Raw genomic sequence first — 19,452 nt, 5'->3', positions numbered from 1 at the left:
ATTAGATATAATAATGCTGTTGTTGTTTAAATTCATCAACAATTTGCCGCTTGAAAATATACTGCTAAAAAAAGCGCTCTTACGATACAGATACAGACACATGTTTTATAATTATCACTTCTCCTACTTTGGAGGTGTGCCTAAATTAGCAGGAGATAGATCTATACTTAAACGCGGACCTCGACGAAGACACCTATAAACATACACATGAACGGCGTAGAACGGAGATTATCAAGGAAAGAAAGAAATTAGATTTGAACAATCTTCAAAAGAATTTTACGCATTTTTTTTTTGTATTTTTGTCGAGCCTGCGACTTTTGTCGCAGAAAGCTCGACATAGGGATAGTGATCCGGCTACGGCGGCGGCGTTAGCTAACTTCTTAGAAGCTTTATATTTTAGAAGGTGTAAGACCTGGATGCTTCATTCTTTGTATATAGATGCCTCATGTTACTAAGTTTCTGTCAGTCACATGTCCAATGTCCTTGACCTCATTTTCATGGTTCAGTGACTACTTGAAAAAAAAGTTCAGATTTTTTGTAATGTTAAATTCTCTCTTATTATAAGTAACAGGATAACTATATTTGGTATGTGCGTACCTTGCAAGGTCCTCATGCTTGTCAAATAGTTTTCACTTGACCTCTACCTCATTTCATGGATCAGTGAACAGGGTTAAGTTTTCGTGGTCAAGTCCATATCTGAGATACTATAAGCAATAGGTCTACTATATTTGGTGTATGTAATGATAGTAAGGGATACATGTCAAACTGGCAGGTGTCATCTGACCTTGACCTCATTTTCATGGTTCAGTGGTCATATTGTATGATGTTCATATCTGTCTGGCAAGTTTTATTTGACCTTGACCTCATTTTTACGGTTCATTGCTCAATGTTAAGTTTTTGTGTTTTGGTCTGTTTTCCTAATACTGTATGCAGTAGGTCAACTATATTTGGTGTATGGAAATATTTTACGATGTACATGTCAGTCTGGCATGTTTTATTTGACCTTGACCTCATTTTCATGGTTCATTACTTATGTTAAGTTTTTGTGTTTTGGTCTGTTTTTCTTACACTTTAAGCAACAGGTCAACTATATTTGGTGTATGGAATGATTGTAAGGTGTACATGTCTAGCTGGCAGGTGTCATTTGACCTTGGCCTCATTTTCATGGTTCAGTGGTCAAAGTTAAGATTTTGAGTTTTGGTCTTTTTTTCTAATACTATATGCAATAGGTCAACTATATTTGGTGTATGGAAATATTTTATGATCTTTATGTCAGTCGCACAGTTTTTATTTGACCTTGGCCTCATTTTCACAGTTCATTGCTCAGTGTTAAGTATTTGTGTTTTGGTCTGTTTTTCTTAAACTATAAGCAATAGGTCAACTATATTTGTTGTATGGAAGAATTGTTAGCTGTACATGCCTGCCTAGCATGGTTCATCTGACCTTGACTTCATTTTCATGGTTCATTGGTCAATGTTTAGTTTTCTTGGTTAATGTTAAGTTTATGTGACAGTTGTAAGAAAGCTTTATATTTAGGACTATCAACATAATATCAATGATTAGAAAAGAAGGCCAGACATTTCAGCGTGTGCACTCTTGTTATTTTTTCTGCCGGTCCCAGATGCTTCCGTAGGCGGGTAAAAGTACCGGGTACCGGGTCTTAATGAATGCACTGATCGTTCTTCTGTCTGTCCATCCGTCCGTAATAAGTCAACATGGTTGAAATCATCACTTGACCTCAGAGACGAGTTATTGCCCTTGAAAGGGGATTTTTTTTCTCCATGTATGCACAAAGTAGAATCTGTTGTCGTGGCCAAAATTGTCAACTTAATATTAAAAAAATGTATATGCCAATTTGAGTAATGACATTTATAATTGTATATACCAAACAGGTTATCATATCAAATTTTGGTGATTACCAATCTGTACATTCAAAGATTGACAAATTAATAAATTTTGATTTAGGGGGCTTTTTCAGTTCAAAAAGGTTTACATTTCTCAATCAAAATATCTTTACAATAAACTTACGTTAACATTTTTATGTTTTTTTACCCATTTTGATTTTATAGTAGGACTAAACAAATTTGACTGTTTTGTAGAAGTGATGAATCAGAAATGGTGGAAGGAAGTTTAGAAAAAGGTAAGCAGTACTTAAATTACTTGCCAGTGATCTCTTAGGCCACACTAATTAGATTCCTAGTTCTTTGGATTTCCCCTCTCTTGTTTTGGAGAAATTGACCACAAAATTGTGGCCAGCATGCCGCTCCAAAATTCTCCTTGAAATTATTTTCTTCACATGGATGCTTTTCTATTGCATATAATGCTCCAATAGTTTCAAACGCACATGTGATAGATTGATTTGTAAATAAAAAGTCAAAAATCTGGATGCCAATATTCGGTAGTATCGGCTCTTTACCGTGGACAAGTTGTTATTGAACACACAGTTATCTAATACGTTTCTTGTTTTACCTTTGAAGACCTGTTCTAGGAGGCAAGAAGTTAAAGGAAAGAGTTTTTTGCTCAGTCAGAATAATGTATCTGAATGATGTGACAGGCATTTTAATGGAACATTTTAATACCTTGGGATATACATTTTGTTCCATGTATAGCAATATAGCTATCTTGCTCATCATGTTGTTTTAGTACAAAGCAAGAAATATTTACCTTGCTCATTATTTTGATCTTAAATATGGATGAATAGTTCCAACTTGATGTCAAGCAGCCAATAAACAATCATTACCATATAATGAAAACAACTATCAAATATATTTCAAGAGCATTTGTTTGGATACATACACATATTGTGATATTTGTCGAGCCTGCGACTTTTATCGCAAAAGCGAGACATAGCGATCCTACATTCTGTCAGCGTCGTCCACAAATATTCAATAAATCAATCAATATGCATTAGAGCATCTGTTGTCCTCGTTTTTCGATGAAGTAACCCAGTTATAACATGTACATAAATTTTACAACTTCTAAATCACACAATTAAAAAATAAATGCTAACACATGCATCTCTTGTAGGGCACTTGCTTGAAAAAAACTCATTTTCAAGAAAAAAATTAAAACAAAAAAAAAAATCGCTCGCTCGCCCCATATTTTTTTAGCAGTTGTCCGAAGAACTAGACATTAAATTGGTGTGGCGCTATTTATAAGAATGGCATCATTTAACAAAAACTAGATTTGAAAAAGGAAAATTACTCATCTAAAGCAGTCAAATCCTATTATTTCCTATCAAACTTTTTTTATCTGAACTTTTAGTTATGATATATATATCAACCACAGAGTCCCTAGTGTGCGTTACCTCTATACAATCAGATAATCAGTTTCCCTTCCGAGGGTTGGTGGTTATCTCTTGATACTCCACTTTACTCCACCTACGCCAAGTGTGCTTAAAGAGGAATTAAACTCATTCAGTCAATCTATAGAATCCTATCAAATAGAAAAGGAAAATTTTTGAAAACCTGTGGCTCTAAATTAATATAAAAATAAGGAGATGAGGTATGATGACATAGTTTTTGGGATATTTATGGGGAAATAACATGAACGTCATGTGGTATATATTAAATTTTTGGAAAGTCTAAAAAAATCATTTTTTGTTTATGCTGCATGTAGTTATATACCATGCTTCCTTAAAGGTGAAGTTTTTTTTATTTGCAGGTGAATCTAGACAAACTGAAGAAGCTATGGAAACAGACTCTGTGTGTTATTGGTATGATTTTACATGTATACATTATTTTTAAACATTTAATATTTTGACACCAATATTTCAAATACCTTAAGTAGTTTTTTTTTGGGGGGGAGGGGGGTGTAGTTCCTAAGATTATCTTATGATACTATTCAATTTACTTTAGTTGAATTGCTCAAGTGATCAGATTTTTGTCCCTGCACGACACTTTGAGGGGAACATAAAAATACCAGGAGTCCAAAAGTCCAGTTTTGTAATCGGTCTCGCATGCACAATTCTTGCCAGATTTTGTAGAATTCATATCAAAGGTTTATATCAATAAAGTCTCAGAGAAATTCGAAAATCAGTTCCAAACAACTATTTTAAAGGAATTTTGTCCCTTGAAAATATAAATTAAATGGAAAGTTGCATTGTAAGTGCTCTCAGTCCTACATTTCTTGGAAGAATTATTATGAAATTTACATTCAAGGTTTATATCAACCAAGTCTAAAATTATTTTTACTTCCCTTAGAAATGTAAATTCTATAGAAAATAGCATTGTAAGCGCTCTCAATTTTTCGCCAGGTATTTATGAAATTTATATCAAAAGTTTATATCAGCAATGTCTAAAATTTTTAAATCTGTGCCCATCAACTTTAAAAAAAAGAGTTATGCCCCTTGGAAATATTAATTATTTAATAAATTGCATTGTATGCACTCTCACACCTACATTTCTTGTAGGATTGCAATGAAATTTAAATCATAAGTTAATAGCAGCAATGTCTTGGATAAGTTCAGAAATCAGCACTGATCTATGAGTTTTACAGGAGTTATGTCACTTTGAAATATAATTTATGTTGAACATTGCAATGGAAGCACCCTCACATCTACATTTCTTGTCAATTTTTATTAAGTTTTATCAAAGACTAATATCAGCATGGTCTTTTGAATAATGCTGACAAACTATTTTTGCAGGAGGTATGCCCTTTTCAAATAGCATTATATGGAAAATAACATTGCTAGTGATCTTATTCCTACATTTCTTGTCAAATATTTATTAAAAAGTAAAAATAAATTGTTTTGAGTAATTGCTCTTGAGCAGATAAAATAAATGCAGCACAGGGACATTGGAACTCTGTTCTTTTATATTATTATTTTTTATGTTTCAGTGGTAAAGGAAGGAATCTAGGAGCTGTTGAACTACAGTGTAGTGTTTGTATGAAATGGTATCATGCTGACTGTATAGGTTGCTATTTAGGGTAATTATTTTGTTTAGAACTTCAGTTTTGTGTTTGTATGAGGTGGTATGCTGACTATAGGTTGCTATTTAGGGTAATTATTTTGTTTAGAACTATAGTTTTGTGTTTGTATGATGTGGTATCATGCTGACTGTATAAGATGCTATTTAGGGTAATTATTTTGTTTAGAACTTCAGTTTTGTGTTTGTATGAGGTGGTATGCTGACTGTATAGTATGCTATTAAGGGTAATTATTTTGTTTAGAACTACAGTTTTGTGTTTGTATGAGGTGGTATGCTGACTATAGGTTGCTATTTAGGGTAATTATTTTGTTTAGAACTACAGTTTTGTGTTTGTATGAGGTGGTATGCTGACTCTATAGGTTGCTATTTAGGGTAATTATTTTGTTTAGAACTACAGTTTTGTGTTTGTATGAGGTGGTATGCTGACTATAAGTTGCTATTTAGGGTAATTATTTTGTATAGATGTATAGTTTTGTGTTTGTATGAGGTTGTACCATGCTGTCCGGATAGGTTGCTATTTAGGGTATTTTTTTTGTATAGAACTACAGTTTTGTGTTTGTATGATGTGGTATCATGCTGACTGTATAAGTTGCTATTTCGGGTAATTATTTTGTTAAGAACTACAGTTTTGTGTTTGTATGATGTGGTATCATGCTGACTGTATAAGTTGCTATTTAGGTTATTATTTTGTTAAGAACTACAGTTTTGTGTTTGTATGATGTGGTATCATGCTGACTGTATAAGTTGCTATTTAGGGTAATTATTTTGTTAAGAACTACAGTTTTGTGTTTGTATGATGTGGTATCATGCTGACTGTATAAGTTGCTATTTAGGGTAATTATTTTGTTAAGAACTACAGTTTTGTGTTTGTATGATGTGGTATCATGCTGACTGTATAAGTTGCTATTTAGGGTAATTATTTTGTTAAGAACTACAGTTTTGTGTTTGTATGATGTGGTATCATGCTGACTGTATAAGTTGCTATTTAGGGTAATTATTTTGTTTAGAACTTCAGTTTTGTGTTTGTATGAGGTGGTATGCTGACTGTATAAGTTGCTATTTAGGGTAATTATTTTGTATAGAACTACAGTTTTGTGTTTGTATGATGTGGTATGCTGACTGTATAAGTTGCTATTTAGGGTAATTATTTTGTTTAGAACTACATTTTTGTGTTTGTATGAGGTGGTATGCTGACTATAGGTTGCTATTTAGGGTAATATTTTGTTTAGAGCTACAGTTTTGTGTTTGTTTTATTGTATGATGTGGTATCATGCTGACTGTATAAGTTGCTATTTAGGGTAATTATTTCGTATAGAACTACAGTTTTGTGTTTGTATGATGTGGTATCATGCTGACTGTATAAGTTGCTATTTAGGATAATTATTTTGTATAGAACTAGTTTTGTGTTTGTATGATGTGGTATCATGCTGACTGTATAAGTTGCTATTTAGGGTAATTATTTTGTTTAGAACTACATTTTTGTGTTTGTATGAGGTGGTATGCTGACTATAGGTTGCTATTTAGGGTAAATATTTTGTTTAGAGCTACAGTTTTGTGTTTGTTTTATTGTATGATGTGGTATCATGCTGACTGTATAAGTTGCTATTTAGGATAATTATTTTGTATAGAACTACAGTGTAGTGTTTGTATGATGTGGTATCATGCTGACTGTATAAGTTGCTATTTAGGGTAATTATTTTGCATAGAACTACAGTTTTGTGTTTGTATGAGGTGGTATGCTGACTGTATAAGTTGCTATTTAGGGTAATTCTTTTGTATAGAACTACAGTTTTGTGTTTGTATGAGGTGGTACCATGCTGACTGTATAGGTTGCTATTTAGGGTAATTATTTTGTATAGATGTGTAGTTTTGTGTTTGTATGAGGTGGTACCATGCTGTCTGTATAGGTTGCTATTTAGGGTAATTATTTTGTATAGATGTTTAGTTTTGTGTTTGTATGAGGTTGTACCATGCTGTCTGTATAGGTTTGCTATTTAGGGTAATTATTTTGTATAGATGTTTAGTTTTGTGTTTGTATGAGGTTGTACCATGCTGTCTGTATAGGTTTGCTATTTAGGGTAATTATTTTGTATAGATGTTTAGTTTTGTGTTTGTATGAGGTTGTACCATGCTGTATGTATAGGTTTGCTATTTAGGGTAATTATTTTGTATAAAAATACAGTTTTGTGTTTGTTTGAGGTGGTATCATGCTGTCTGTAAAAGCTGCTTTTTATTATATAAAGATAATTATTTTCAATAAGTCCTACAGTGAAGTGCTTATATGTTGTGATATTATGCCACCATGCTTGCTGTATAGACTGCTTTTGTGCCCTGCTTTTGACAGTACAATGTAGTGGCATTATGTTTTCTGGTCTATGCATCTGTCCATCCATTATCAGGTTAAAGATTTTGGTCCCATCAACTTGAAATTGAGTTCACTTGTTCATTTCAATGTGCAGTTTTAATAAGATGAGTTGAAGATTTAGCCAGCACTCGTCATTTTCGCCATAACTGAAAAGATTTTCAAAATGACAAAAGTTTTCTTATTAATTTGGTATGATTGCCAGTGAGACAACTATGCACTAAAAGTTCAAATGACGTGGATTCAAGCAAGAAAGCTTTTAAAAGAAAATATATGTAATTGGTCCATATTTCGGATTTCAATTAAAAATGAGAATGGAAAAGGGGAATGTGTCAAAGAGACAACAACCTGACCAAAGAGCAGAAAACAGCCCAAGGCCACCAACTAGGTCTTCAACACATTGAGAAACTCCCACACCTGGAGGCGGGCTTCAGCTGGCCCCTGAACTATAATGTATACTAGTTCAGAGAAAATGGATGTCACACTAAACTCCGAAACATAAATGAACCAAAATTAGAAAAAAACATACAAGACTAACAAAGGCCAGAGGTTCCTGACTTGGGACAGGCGCAAAAATGCGGTGGGTTAAACATGTTTTGCGAGATCTCAACCCTCCACCTATAGCTCTAGCCAATGTGGAAAAAACAAACATACAGCAATACACACAGTAAAATGCAGTTTAAAAGAAGTCGGAGTCCGATATTAGAATAGGTAACAGAAGAAACTAAGCAAAATGGCTATGATAATATAAATTAACAAAGGACTACTAGCAGTTATACTGACATGCCAGCTTCAGACCTCAATTAAAATGAGTGAAAGATTATGTCTTCATCATTTGAAAATAAAGCACAATCCCTCCCGTTAGGGGTTTAGTATCATAGTGATACCATCATAAAATATATATATATAAGAACATAACCTGTATCATGCCAACAACTGGTTTTAGAATAAATGTGTTTATTTCTGATGCAAAGATCCTACAAGTGAATCAATATTAATTAAAAAAAATGCCATCTTTAATGACCTGACAACAGTATTGTAACTTTAACTCTTCTGATTAAGTCTGTTTAAAGGTTCTGTTAGTTTTTGAGGTGAATGACGACATTTTTGTGCTTTGTATAGAATATTACCAAAAAAGATGGGATGTGAAATACCTGAACGTATAAGATGTCTGCATGTTGATTTATATTTACGAATGATGTCCTTGTATTTTTTGTATGTATTTTAAACTGGTTGAACTGCATCTGTATATCGAAAAAAAATGATAAATCTAGCTTTTATACTTTCAGGGATACAGCCAATTAAAAATTTGTTCCATAAGTCTTATCAATTGTGTAAATTTTTTGGATATGAAATAGTACTATACTAACTGTATATGTCATTTTGGTTTTGTACATGTTAAAAATTTTGATTTTTGTGATAACAATATATGTCAGGCACTTGTGATCTGTGACTTATTTGATTGGTATACTTTGTATCTGTGACTTATTTGATTGGTATACTTTGTATCTGTGACTTATTTGATTGGTATACTTTGTATCTGTGACTTATTTGATTGGTATACTTTGTATCTGTGACTTATTTGATTGGTATACTTTTCAATCTGTCAGGTGATTCACATCCAGATTTAGTGACTGAACTTTGTTTCAGAATATCAAAGAGATTGACTAACTAGAATTAATCTATAAACTCATTTCAAACTCAACCTATCAAACCAGTTTTTCAATATGCTTCATTCTAATAGTTATCTTTTCATCGAAGTGTTTGGTTTTAAATGACCTTATGTGACGTCATTTGTGCGTTTGTTGGACATAGAATCTACGTCAGTATGTTGAGCAAAGGGATGAATATTCTAATAGGGATAATTTCCTTATGACTGCTTCCTTAAGTGCGTAAAAAGATCAAATTAACATATTTCTATTGGCAGGGTTTGATTTATATGTACATAAGAATAAAAATAGGTGTTTGAAAAATGTTAAGCAGGCACAATGACTTTGTCAGTTCAAAGATGCAGGAATCCAGTTAAACTATATAAATATAGAATAACCATACATTGTCTCGAAATATAAATTTTATTTGTACAAGGCTTGAAACAGGTAGAAAGCAAGGCTCTGCTGAGCATTTCTATCCTACTTTGAGCCGAGTACAAATAAAACTTGTATTTCGAGACAATGTATGGTTATTCTTTATATACTGCAACTCCTATAACTGTTCTAAATGAAATATTTAGGGTAAAAACAATCATGGAGCGAACGACGTAAAAATTCCTCAAACCTTTAAATGACATCATAAATAAAACTCTACGGAAACGTATTGTCAATGTCATAAACAAGGCGATATACAGTCAGTGACTGTATATCACAAATGATTATATGGTCAATGCAATTTGACTGCTTAAATATCACAGCTGCATTATATATGACGTTAAAAATCAGCATATAGTGAAAGAGTTTTTCTTGTAATGGAAATCATATGAATCAAACATATTAATGATAGATAACTGTTAAATGGTCTCTAAACTCATTATAAACACTGCAGGGCTTGTAGGTTCTAACTTGAACTTTGTCAATTTTCCAATGTTTTAAAAATTTTGCACCTTATTTAATAGGCTGTTTTGACAATTACTGCAAGTTGTATGACTTAACGGTAATATATTTGTAAAGAAATTGATAATTAGACCAATGTTTGGTATTCCTCGTATGATTGCATAATTTGATCTTTTTTTATTTCAAATACTTTGATATTATATGCAGGCATAGACAATATGCAGATAACATATCTCTTCATATTGCTTGTTCCATTTTTTTTTTTTATATATTATCAATTTCAGGCAATGTATACCTTTTATGACAAATTACCAGTTTTCTTGTAAGATGTGTGGACAAAATGGTCTGGAATCTTTTGTTCGAAAACAAGCCGGTAAGATTACTCTAAAAAAAAAAAGCAAACTTGTTTAATTTTATAGCAAGTATATTTCAAAAGGATAAGGTAAAGGTTCTCTATACATTTAAGTGAAATTTAAGGTTTTAGCAAATGTTGAAGTAACAGTATGTACTACCAAAATAAAACACTGGTGATAGAAAATCAGGAAAAAGTATTACAGATGATTATGAGTTTAATGAAATATGATGTTTTTAAAGAAATTAATTTAGAATGAAGGAAATGAATAACACTGAATATATTATAAATATGAATAAAGTGTATTGTATATGACTTGTTTTGTAGGTTTTCCACAGATTTGTTGCACAGCAATAGCTAATTTAATGTGCCAAGCTAGAACAAGGGGAGACAATGATGTCAGTTTCTGTAAAGATAAGGTATAAGTAATGTGGTTGAGTTCAAACCTTAAGGCTAGCAAGTGGAGATAATGATGTCAGTTTCTATAAAGATAAGGTATAAGTTATGTGGTTGAGTTCTAACCTTAAGGCTAGCAAGGGGAGATAATGATGTCAGTTTCTATAAAGATAAGGTATAAGTAATGTGGTATGGCTAGTAAGGGGAGATAATGATGTCAGTTTCTATAAAGATAAGGTATAAGTAATGTGGTTGAGTTCAAACCTAAAGGCTAGCAAGGGAAGATAATGATGTCAGTTTCTATAAAGATAAGGTATAAATAATGTGGTTGAGTTCAAACCTTAAGGCTAGCAAGGGGAGATAATGATGTCAGTTTCTATAAAGATAAGGTATAAGTAATGTGGTTGAGTTCAAACCTAAAAGCTAGCAAGGGGAGACAATGATGTCAGTTTCTATAAAGATAAGGTATAAATAATGTGGTTGAGTTCAAACCTTAAGGCTAGCAAGGGGAGATAATGATGTCAGTTTCTATAAAGATAAGGTATAAGTAATGTGGTAAGGCTAGCAAGGGGAGACAATGATGTCAGTTTCTATAAAGATAAGGTATAAGTAATGTGGTTGAGTTCAAACCTAAAGGCTAGCAAGGGGAGACAATGATGTCAGTTTCTATAAAGATAAGGTATAAATAATGTGGTTGAGTTCAAACCTTAAGGCTAGCAAGGGGAGATAATGATGCCAGTTTCTATAAAGATAAGGTATAAATAATGTGGTTGAGTTCTAACCTTAAGGTTATCTTGAAATGCAAAATAAGGATGGACATTACACACACATTACTTCAATTATGGATAAGACATACCGTCTTGAAAAATCATTAGAAATTTTAGTTCAGTGATGCATACCTCCCTATGTTATTTACAGCTATAGATGATACTTATCCTTCTGCATTGTAGTAACAAATTTCTGTTGTAGTAAAATAACAGCATTTAAATGATCTTAATTGTGAAAATATCTAAAAGTTTCAGTTACTTTTTGAATTAGGAAAACCATCATACAATGATTGATGTTAACAGAGAAATTTAAGTATGTTGTTACACTTGAAAGATTTTTATAGCAGAAGCAAATACCGGTAGTTTAAAAAAAAAAAGATTAACTTGCCATTAAAATGAAAGAAATCTCATAAAATACCATCAAAATTGCATAGCAGGTCCCTCTATCAGACTACACGAAATTCGTTGGACCGTCGGACAAATCCGGTGAATAATGGATCGGTCTGGTAAAATTTTGTTGAATTCCGGTCCGAATGTCCGGTGTTGTTTTTTTCATGGATTTTTCTAAAAACCCTACATTTTTCCCAATTTTGGGAGCAAAATACCCAAACGATCTCGAAATTCATTTTCATCTTTATTATTCATGACAACGATGTTTATTTTGTTCAACCGCTAGCTTTATGCCGAAAATCGCCAACAAGTAATGTGTAAATCCGAGTAAAAACATATCTGAATGACAAAAACAACAATGGCTGCCATCAACCGGAAATGTAGACAATACCGGATCAGATTCCGGGAACGGATAAGGCCAATTCCGGGTTTTGCCGATCAAATACAATAAATAAAAAAATAAAAAATCCAAGCAGGTTCACAAAATACAGCTATGAAATATAAACACTAGAATTGAAAACCAAAAGATATAAGAAAAAGAAAGAAGATACAGTTAATATTTTATACAGAAACTCTAAATTATTTTTAGTTCACAAATAATTTTCATGTCAAAATCCAATAAAATGTGACATTACTTTTCTTTATCACTGAAATGCATTCAAGCAATTGTGCACAACTTTCATCGAAATATACACTCTTGTCACATGACTTTGTTTTTGTGCATTTTGGATAGGAGTAGGTCACAACAAGTCATAAGTTTGTTGTATTTTGTCGGATAATATACAATTATATGTAAAAAAATTGGTCTGGTAAAATTTCATTCGGTCTGGTAAAGCTATGTTGTTTACCAGACCGAATGTCCTGTAAAAATAAAATTCATTCGTGTAGTCTGCTCTATATAGCAAATCACTGCCTGTAAAGAGCTCCATAATTAGGGCCCCGCTGAATGGCGGCCCCCCTTAAGTGATCAGTCTGTCCGTCTGTCTGTCCGTCTGTCCGTCCGTCCGTCCATCCGTCCGTAACAAATCATGTCCGCTCTATATCTAGAGAACCGTTATGATTTCAAAGTTTATACTTGATATGTATATTAACCAACACCAGAGGGTGTGTCATAATGTATGTACAACTTCCTAGGTCAAAGGTCAAGGTCAAAAACTTTGGTTTTAGTTGACAACCCCATGTCCTATGGTAAAGATCGTGTCCGCTCTATATCTTGAGAACCGTTATGATTTCAAAGTTTATACTTGATATGTATATTAACCAACACCAGAGGGTGTGTCATAATGTATGTACAACTTCCTAGGTCAAAGGTCAAGGTCAAAAACTTTGGTTTTAGTTGACAACCCCATGTCCTATGGTAAAGATCGTGTCCGCTCTATATCTTGAGAACCGTTATAATTTCAAAGTTTATACTTGATATATATATAAACCAACACCAGAGGGTGTGTCATAATTTATGTACAACTTCCTAGGTCAAAGGTCAAGGTCAAAAACTTTGGTTTCAATTGACAACCCCATGTCCAATGATAAAGATACAATTTTTTTACCACACATTATTCACAGCGGGGCCCACAGAGATGGCTCCCATCTCAATGATATCTAGTTACTTTTGTTATTACAATACTTATATGGTTGTATTAAAACATGTAATGTTTAGAGGTTCATTAATTTACTAGATATTATTCTCTCTGCCATGAGAAATCTGGTCTTGCATATTAGGGTAGCCTACTAAATATCTTGTTTCAACAATGCTCAAAATATTGATTTTTTTTAGGACATTATACCTTACATTGATAAACAGTGGGAAAACCTGACAACAATGGCAAGGAGAATAAAGCTGACATGGCATACAACTGTAGCTAAAACTTTGGTAAGATCAATGCAAACAAAGCTTTATATTCAATATGCTCCAGCCAAAGACACCAGACAACACAACAACATAAAAAAACAGAAACATGTTTAACCCCACCACATTCTGTATGTGCCTGTTCCAAGTCAGGAGCCTGTAATTCAGTGGTTGTTGTTTGTTGCTGTATATCATATTTGTTTTTCCTTCATTATTTTTACATAAATTAGGCCGTTAGTTTTCTCGTTTGAATAGTTTAACATTTGTCAATTCGGGGCCTTTTATAGCTGACTATGTGGTATGGGTTTTTCTCGTGGTGTGAAGGCCGTATGGTGACCTAAAGTTGTTAATTTCTGTGGCATTTGGTCTCTGGTGGAGAGGTGTCTCATTGGCAATCATACCACATCATCTTATTTTTAGACCCCTACTGATGAAGTCGAAGGGGACGTTTGCACTCTGTCCATCCGTCAGTCTGGCAAATCAGTTTTCAACACTTTTTAGCTCACCGGAGCCCGAAGGACCCCATGTGAGCTTATGCCATCACTTGGCGTCCGTTGTCGTCCGTCGTCTGTAGTCGTCGTCTGTCGTCGTAAACTATTTTAAAAATCTTCTCCTCTGAAACTACTGGGCCAAATACCTTCAAACTTTAAATGTTCTTTAGGGTATCTAGTTTATAAATTGTATCCGAAGTTTTGATCCATCGACAAACATGGCTGCCATGGCTAAAAATAGAACATAGGGGTCAAATGCAGTTTTTGGCTTATATCTCAAAAACTAAAGCTTTTAGAGCAAATCTGACATGTGGTAAAATTGTTCAGTTGGTCAAGATCAATCAGCTCTGAAATTTTCAGATGAATCAAACAACCCATTGTTGGGTTGCTGCCACCGAATTTGTAGTTTTAACAAAATTTTGCAGTTTTTTGTTATTATTTTTGAATATTATTATAGATATATATATAAACTGTAAGCAGCAATAATGTTCAGCAAAGTAGGATCTACAAAAAAGTTAATATGACCTTAATTGTCAATTGACCCTTAAGGAGTTATTGCCCTTTAAAGACAATTTTACACAATTTGTTCAAGTTTGCTAACATTTAAAAATCTTCTCCTCTGAAACTACTGGGCCAATTACCTTTAAACTTTAACTAAATGTTCGTTAGGGTATCTTGTTTATAAATTATATCCGAAGTTTGTATCCATCTACAAACATGGCCGCCATGGCTAAAAATAGAACATAAGGGTCAAATGCAGTTTTTGGCTTATATCTCAAAAACTAAATCTTTTAGAGCTAATGTGACATGGTGTGAAATTGTTCAGTTGATCAAGATCTATCAGCTCTGAAATTTTCAGACGAATCAAACAACCCATTGTTGGGTTGCTGCCACCGAATTGGTAGTTTTAACAAAATTTTGCAGTTTTTTGTTATTATTTTGAATATTATTATAGATATATATAAACTGTAAGCAGCAATAATGTTCAGCAAAGTAAGATCTACAAAAAAGTTAATATGACCAAAATTGTCAATTGACCCCTTAAGGAGTTATTGCCCTTTAAAGACAATTTTACACAATTTGTTCATCAAGTTTTCTAACATTTAAAAATCTTCTCCTCTGAAATGCAGGTGAGCGATTCAGGCTCTTGAGAGCCTCTTGTTTTCTTCATGCTTGACGATATTGATTTGATATTTTGTGTATTGTTTTATCATGACAAGTTACAGATCAAGTTCGAATTTGGTCCGGTCTGATGATTTTGTGCAGAGTTATTGTCCTTTGACTTAGGAAATTCACTAAAATAATCAGTTTTCCATACTTTTTTTTATCATTCTTGAAGATATTGATTTGATAATTGATATATAGTTTTATCATGACAAGTTACAGTTCAAGTTTTAATTTTGTTCCAGTCTGATGATTTTGTGCTGAGTTATGGTCCTTGGACTTAAAAAATTCACTTAAATAATCAGTTTTCCACACTTTTTTTCCACATGCTTGAAGATATTGATTTGAAAATTGGTATATAGTTTTATCATGACAAGTTACAGATCAAGTTCAAATTTTTTACCGGTCTGATGATTTTGTGCAGAGTTATGGTCCTTGGACTTAGAAAATTCACTTAAATAGTCAGTTTTCAACATTTTTTTTCGTCATGCTTGAAGATATTGACTTGATATTTGTTATATAGTTTACACCATGACAAGTTAGAATTTTGTTCCAATACAATAAATTTTTAACCGGTAGGAGACTATGTATTGCCATGCAATACTCACAGAATGCTTGTTATATATAAGAAGTATAGAACAGAGAAACCATCTCTGTGTTTTTGTTTTTTGTCGAGCCTGCGACTTTTGTAGCAGAAAGCTCGACATAGGGATAGTGATCCGGCTTTATATTTTAGAAGCTAGAAGACCTGGATGCTTCATACTTTGTATATAGATGCCTTATGTTACGAAGTTTCCGTCTGTCATATGTCCATTGTCCTTGACCTCATTTTCATGGTTCAGTGACTACTTGAAAAAAAGTCAACATTTTTTGTAATGTTAATTTCTTTCTTGTTATGAGTAATAGGATAACTATATTTAGTATGTGCGTACCTTGCAAGGTCCTCGTAGATATAAGAAGATGTGGTATGAGTGCCAATGAGACAACTCTCCATCCAAGTCAAAATATATAAAAGTAAACCATTATAGGTCACAGTATGGTCTTCAACACGGAGCCTTGGCTCACACCGAACAGTAAGCTATAAAGGGCCCCAAAAAATAACTAGTGTAAAACCATTCAAACAGGAAAACCAACAGTCTAATCTATATAAAAAACGAGAAACGAGAAACACTTATGAACCACATCAACAAACGACAACTACTGAACATCAGATTCCTGACTTAGGACAGGTGCAAACAAATGCAGCGGGTTTAAACGTTTTAATGGTACCAAACCTTCACCCTTTTTCTGAAACAATAGTGTAACATCACAACATAGAAAGACACACTATAAAATATCAACTGAAATAGCTTAACTCAATCAAAGGACATATTAACACCATTGACAATACACTGAACAAATAAATTTGACCTATGACACAATGTAAATACAAAATAAATAAACTAAGGGAAGAATAATAAAAATAACATGTTATATCGGTAAGAAATGTTAAACAATTAAAGAAAAACAAAATGCTTGAACAAAAATACCATCCATTTGCAATAACTTTAAACACAGATAAATGAAAATAATTTTGTTTGTAGGTATACGTGTACAGTACCAATAGAGAAAGGAAATATTTTTACAAAATAAATAATATTGATACAAAATAAATAAACTAAGGGAAGAATAATAAAAGTAAAATGCCCGTCAGACAATTTTCATTTGACCTCGACCCAGAGGTTCAAATTAGCGGTGGACCGAGGTCAGTGACCTTCCACTATTGCAATCGGACTTTCATTTTGGTTACTAGCTACACACGACGGACCTCCGATTTGAAAGAAAATAAAAATTAACTTTGGTGACCTTTTTAACCATCAGTATCGTCATTTCAAAGCCATATTACTATTGACATGGTATACCCCTCGAGAGCGTACTTCAAACCATTTTAACTGTTGGCAAAATAAGTTTGTTAACCCATTAGAAGTGATGAAAGTTGCCTTAAGTAAATTTGTAATCCATTCATTGCATTAAAAAACATCATATTCCCTTCCAAATAGTGTTTCAAACATCGTTTATTTTTGTAAATTTTCTCGTCCGCCATTGAAATATTTGTACAAACTACTGATCGGAGTCCGGAAACGAACCAGCTATGAATGAAATCCAGATTCTAAGGATAATGACTACGGACCCATGAAAGGCACATCTGACAGAAGAATATTGATCCCAAAGGGAAAAATTAAGCATTCCACACTTTTCTTTTCTTTTTTGATGTAAAAAAAAGTTCTTTCTTTTTTAGTGCTAGATATTTAGTTGGTAGTTTCTACAAGAGAAGAACTAATATAATTGTGCAACATATGATGAACTTAAACAGCTATGAATTTGAACTGTTACTTTAATTGTATACTCGGTTATGAAAAAAGATACATATAGCCCTTTATATTATAGTAAAAATCAAACATTGTAGCGCCTTGAGTGAGCACTTCTCTTTCAAATCTCACCACTTCTCCCTATCAGTTTAAAAAAGAGAAGTCACTTCTCCCTATGATTCTGAAGTAGTGTAAGCCCTGAGATAATGGTATAATTACCAATAATTGAGACAACACATCCACCCACAGTGACACCCTCCCCAATACCAAAAAAAATATACTTGTAAGACAATTACATCATTTATTATTATACATGTTATACCACAGTGACAATGACAGTTTAGTGCTACATTTATATGGTTGCCGGCCAATATATTTGTAAACTTAACAAATTATTGCATGCAGTTCAAATATAATTAAACTAGCTAACCTAAGACTAAAAATACATTAATTTTGTATCTTACTGAGTTATGAAATATTTCAAATAAAGTAGGACCTGGGATTTATGTTGTGGACCTTTCAGTTTGGAGTGTCAAAGGTCCTGGACCTTCCAGTACCAAATGTTAATTTTAACCCCTGCGACCTCATTTCATGGATCAGTGAACAAGGTTAAGTTTTCGTGGTCAAGTCCATATATCAGATACTATAAGCAGTAGGTCTACTATATTTGGTATATGTAATGATTGTAAGGTGTACATGTCCAACTGGTAGGTGTCATCTGACCTTGACCTCATTTTCATGGTTCAGTGGTCAAAGTTAAGTTTTTGAGTTTTGGTCTTTTTTTCTAATACTAGAGGTAATAGGTCAACTATATTTGGTGTATGGAAATTTTCATTTTCATGGTTCAGTGGTCAAAGTTAAGTTTTTGAGTTTTGGTCTTTTTTTCTAATACTATAGACAATAGGTCAACTATATTTGGTGTATGGAAATATTTTATGATGACCATGTCAGTCTCGCAGGTTTTATTTGACCTTGACCTCATTTTCACGGTTCATTTCTCAGTGTTAAGTTTTTGTGTTTTGGTCTGTTTTTCTTCAACTATAAGCAATAGATCAACTATATTTGTTGTATAGAAGGATTGTAAGGTGTATATGTCTGTCTGGCAGGTATCATCTGACCTTGACCTCATTTTCATTGTTCATTGGTCAATGTTAAGTTTTCATGGTTAAGTTTGTTTCTTAGATACTATAAACAATAGGTCAACTATATTTAATGCATACATTGATTGTAAGGTGTACATGTCTGTCTGGCATGGTTCATCTGACCTTGACCTGATTTCAGTGATTTTGCTAGCGCTTGTCACTTTCGTCTTTTACGAAACGATTTTCGAAATGACGAAAGTATTTCAAATCAATTTCGTCACTTAAATTTGGAAAGTGTAAAAAAATTTTCACATGAAAATACAATAATTCTACCTGTCTTCATGTTTCTGACCCTCGGCTAATTAATGTTTACAACACTCAACAGGTGTTAAAAGTTGTGATTACAGTTAATCCGCTTATCGCCATCAGATGGGTCACTAATCCGTTAATTGTTTTTAAACCTCATAATTGACCATCATAATTATTTAACCCAGTAAAAATTTCAATTTCAATATTTCTCAAACGACCACAATTTGCAGTTCGTTTATCCTAGTTTCGTCATTATAACAAAATTGTTTCCTCCCGGACAGTTCGCATTTTGATTTCAATATTTCTCAAACAATCCAGTTTGTTTGTCGTAGTTTCGACATATGAACGTATTTTCGTCATATTTGATATAACTTTTCATCAAAAACTTTCGACAATTTCGATTAAAAAGATAGAACATTTCTATTCATTACGTTGAGAAATATTTTCACGAGTCAAAAAGGTGCTTCT

At 33.0% G+C, this 19,452-nt stretch overlaps 1 protein-coding gene across 24 annotated transcripts in view; it reads left to right on the top strand.

Moving 5' to 3' along the window:
* The window catches only part of LOC127709037 (set1/Ash2 histone methyltransferase complex subunit ASH2-like), an 85,882-nt gene that overhangs the window by 3,517 nt on the left and 62,913 nt on the right, over positions 1-19,452 (top strand). Inside the window, exons 2-7 of one of the 24 annotated variants that reach the window (XM_052214330.1) lie at positions 2,100-2,140; positions 3,664-3,715; positions 4,840-4,929; positions 10,124-10,212; positions 10,519-10,610; positions 13,519-13,614. In XM_052214330.1, coding sequence (XP_052070290.1) covers positions 2,100-2,140; positions 3,664-3,715; positions 4,840-4,929; positions 10,124-10,212; positions 10,519-10,610; positions 13,519-13,614 — 460 coding nt within the window. The other 23 variants (XM_052214336.1, XM_052214356.1, XM_052214342.1 and 20 more) reach the window with 23 other exon arrangements.

Source organism: Mytilus californianus, unplaced genomic scaffold, assembly GCF_021869535.1.
Source record: "Mytilus californianus isolate M0D057914Y unplaced genomic scaffold, xbMytCali1.0.p SCAF_7, whole genome shotgun sequence".
NCBI classification, from domain to species: Eukaryota; Metazoa; Mollusca; class Bivalvia; order Mytilida; family Mytilidae; genus Mytilus; species Mytilus californianus.
Note: the sequence above shows the minus strand (reverse complement) of the source record. Positions and strands in the feature narration are given on the sequence as shown.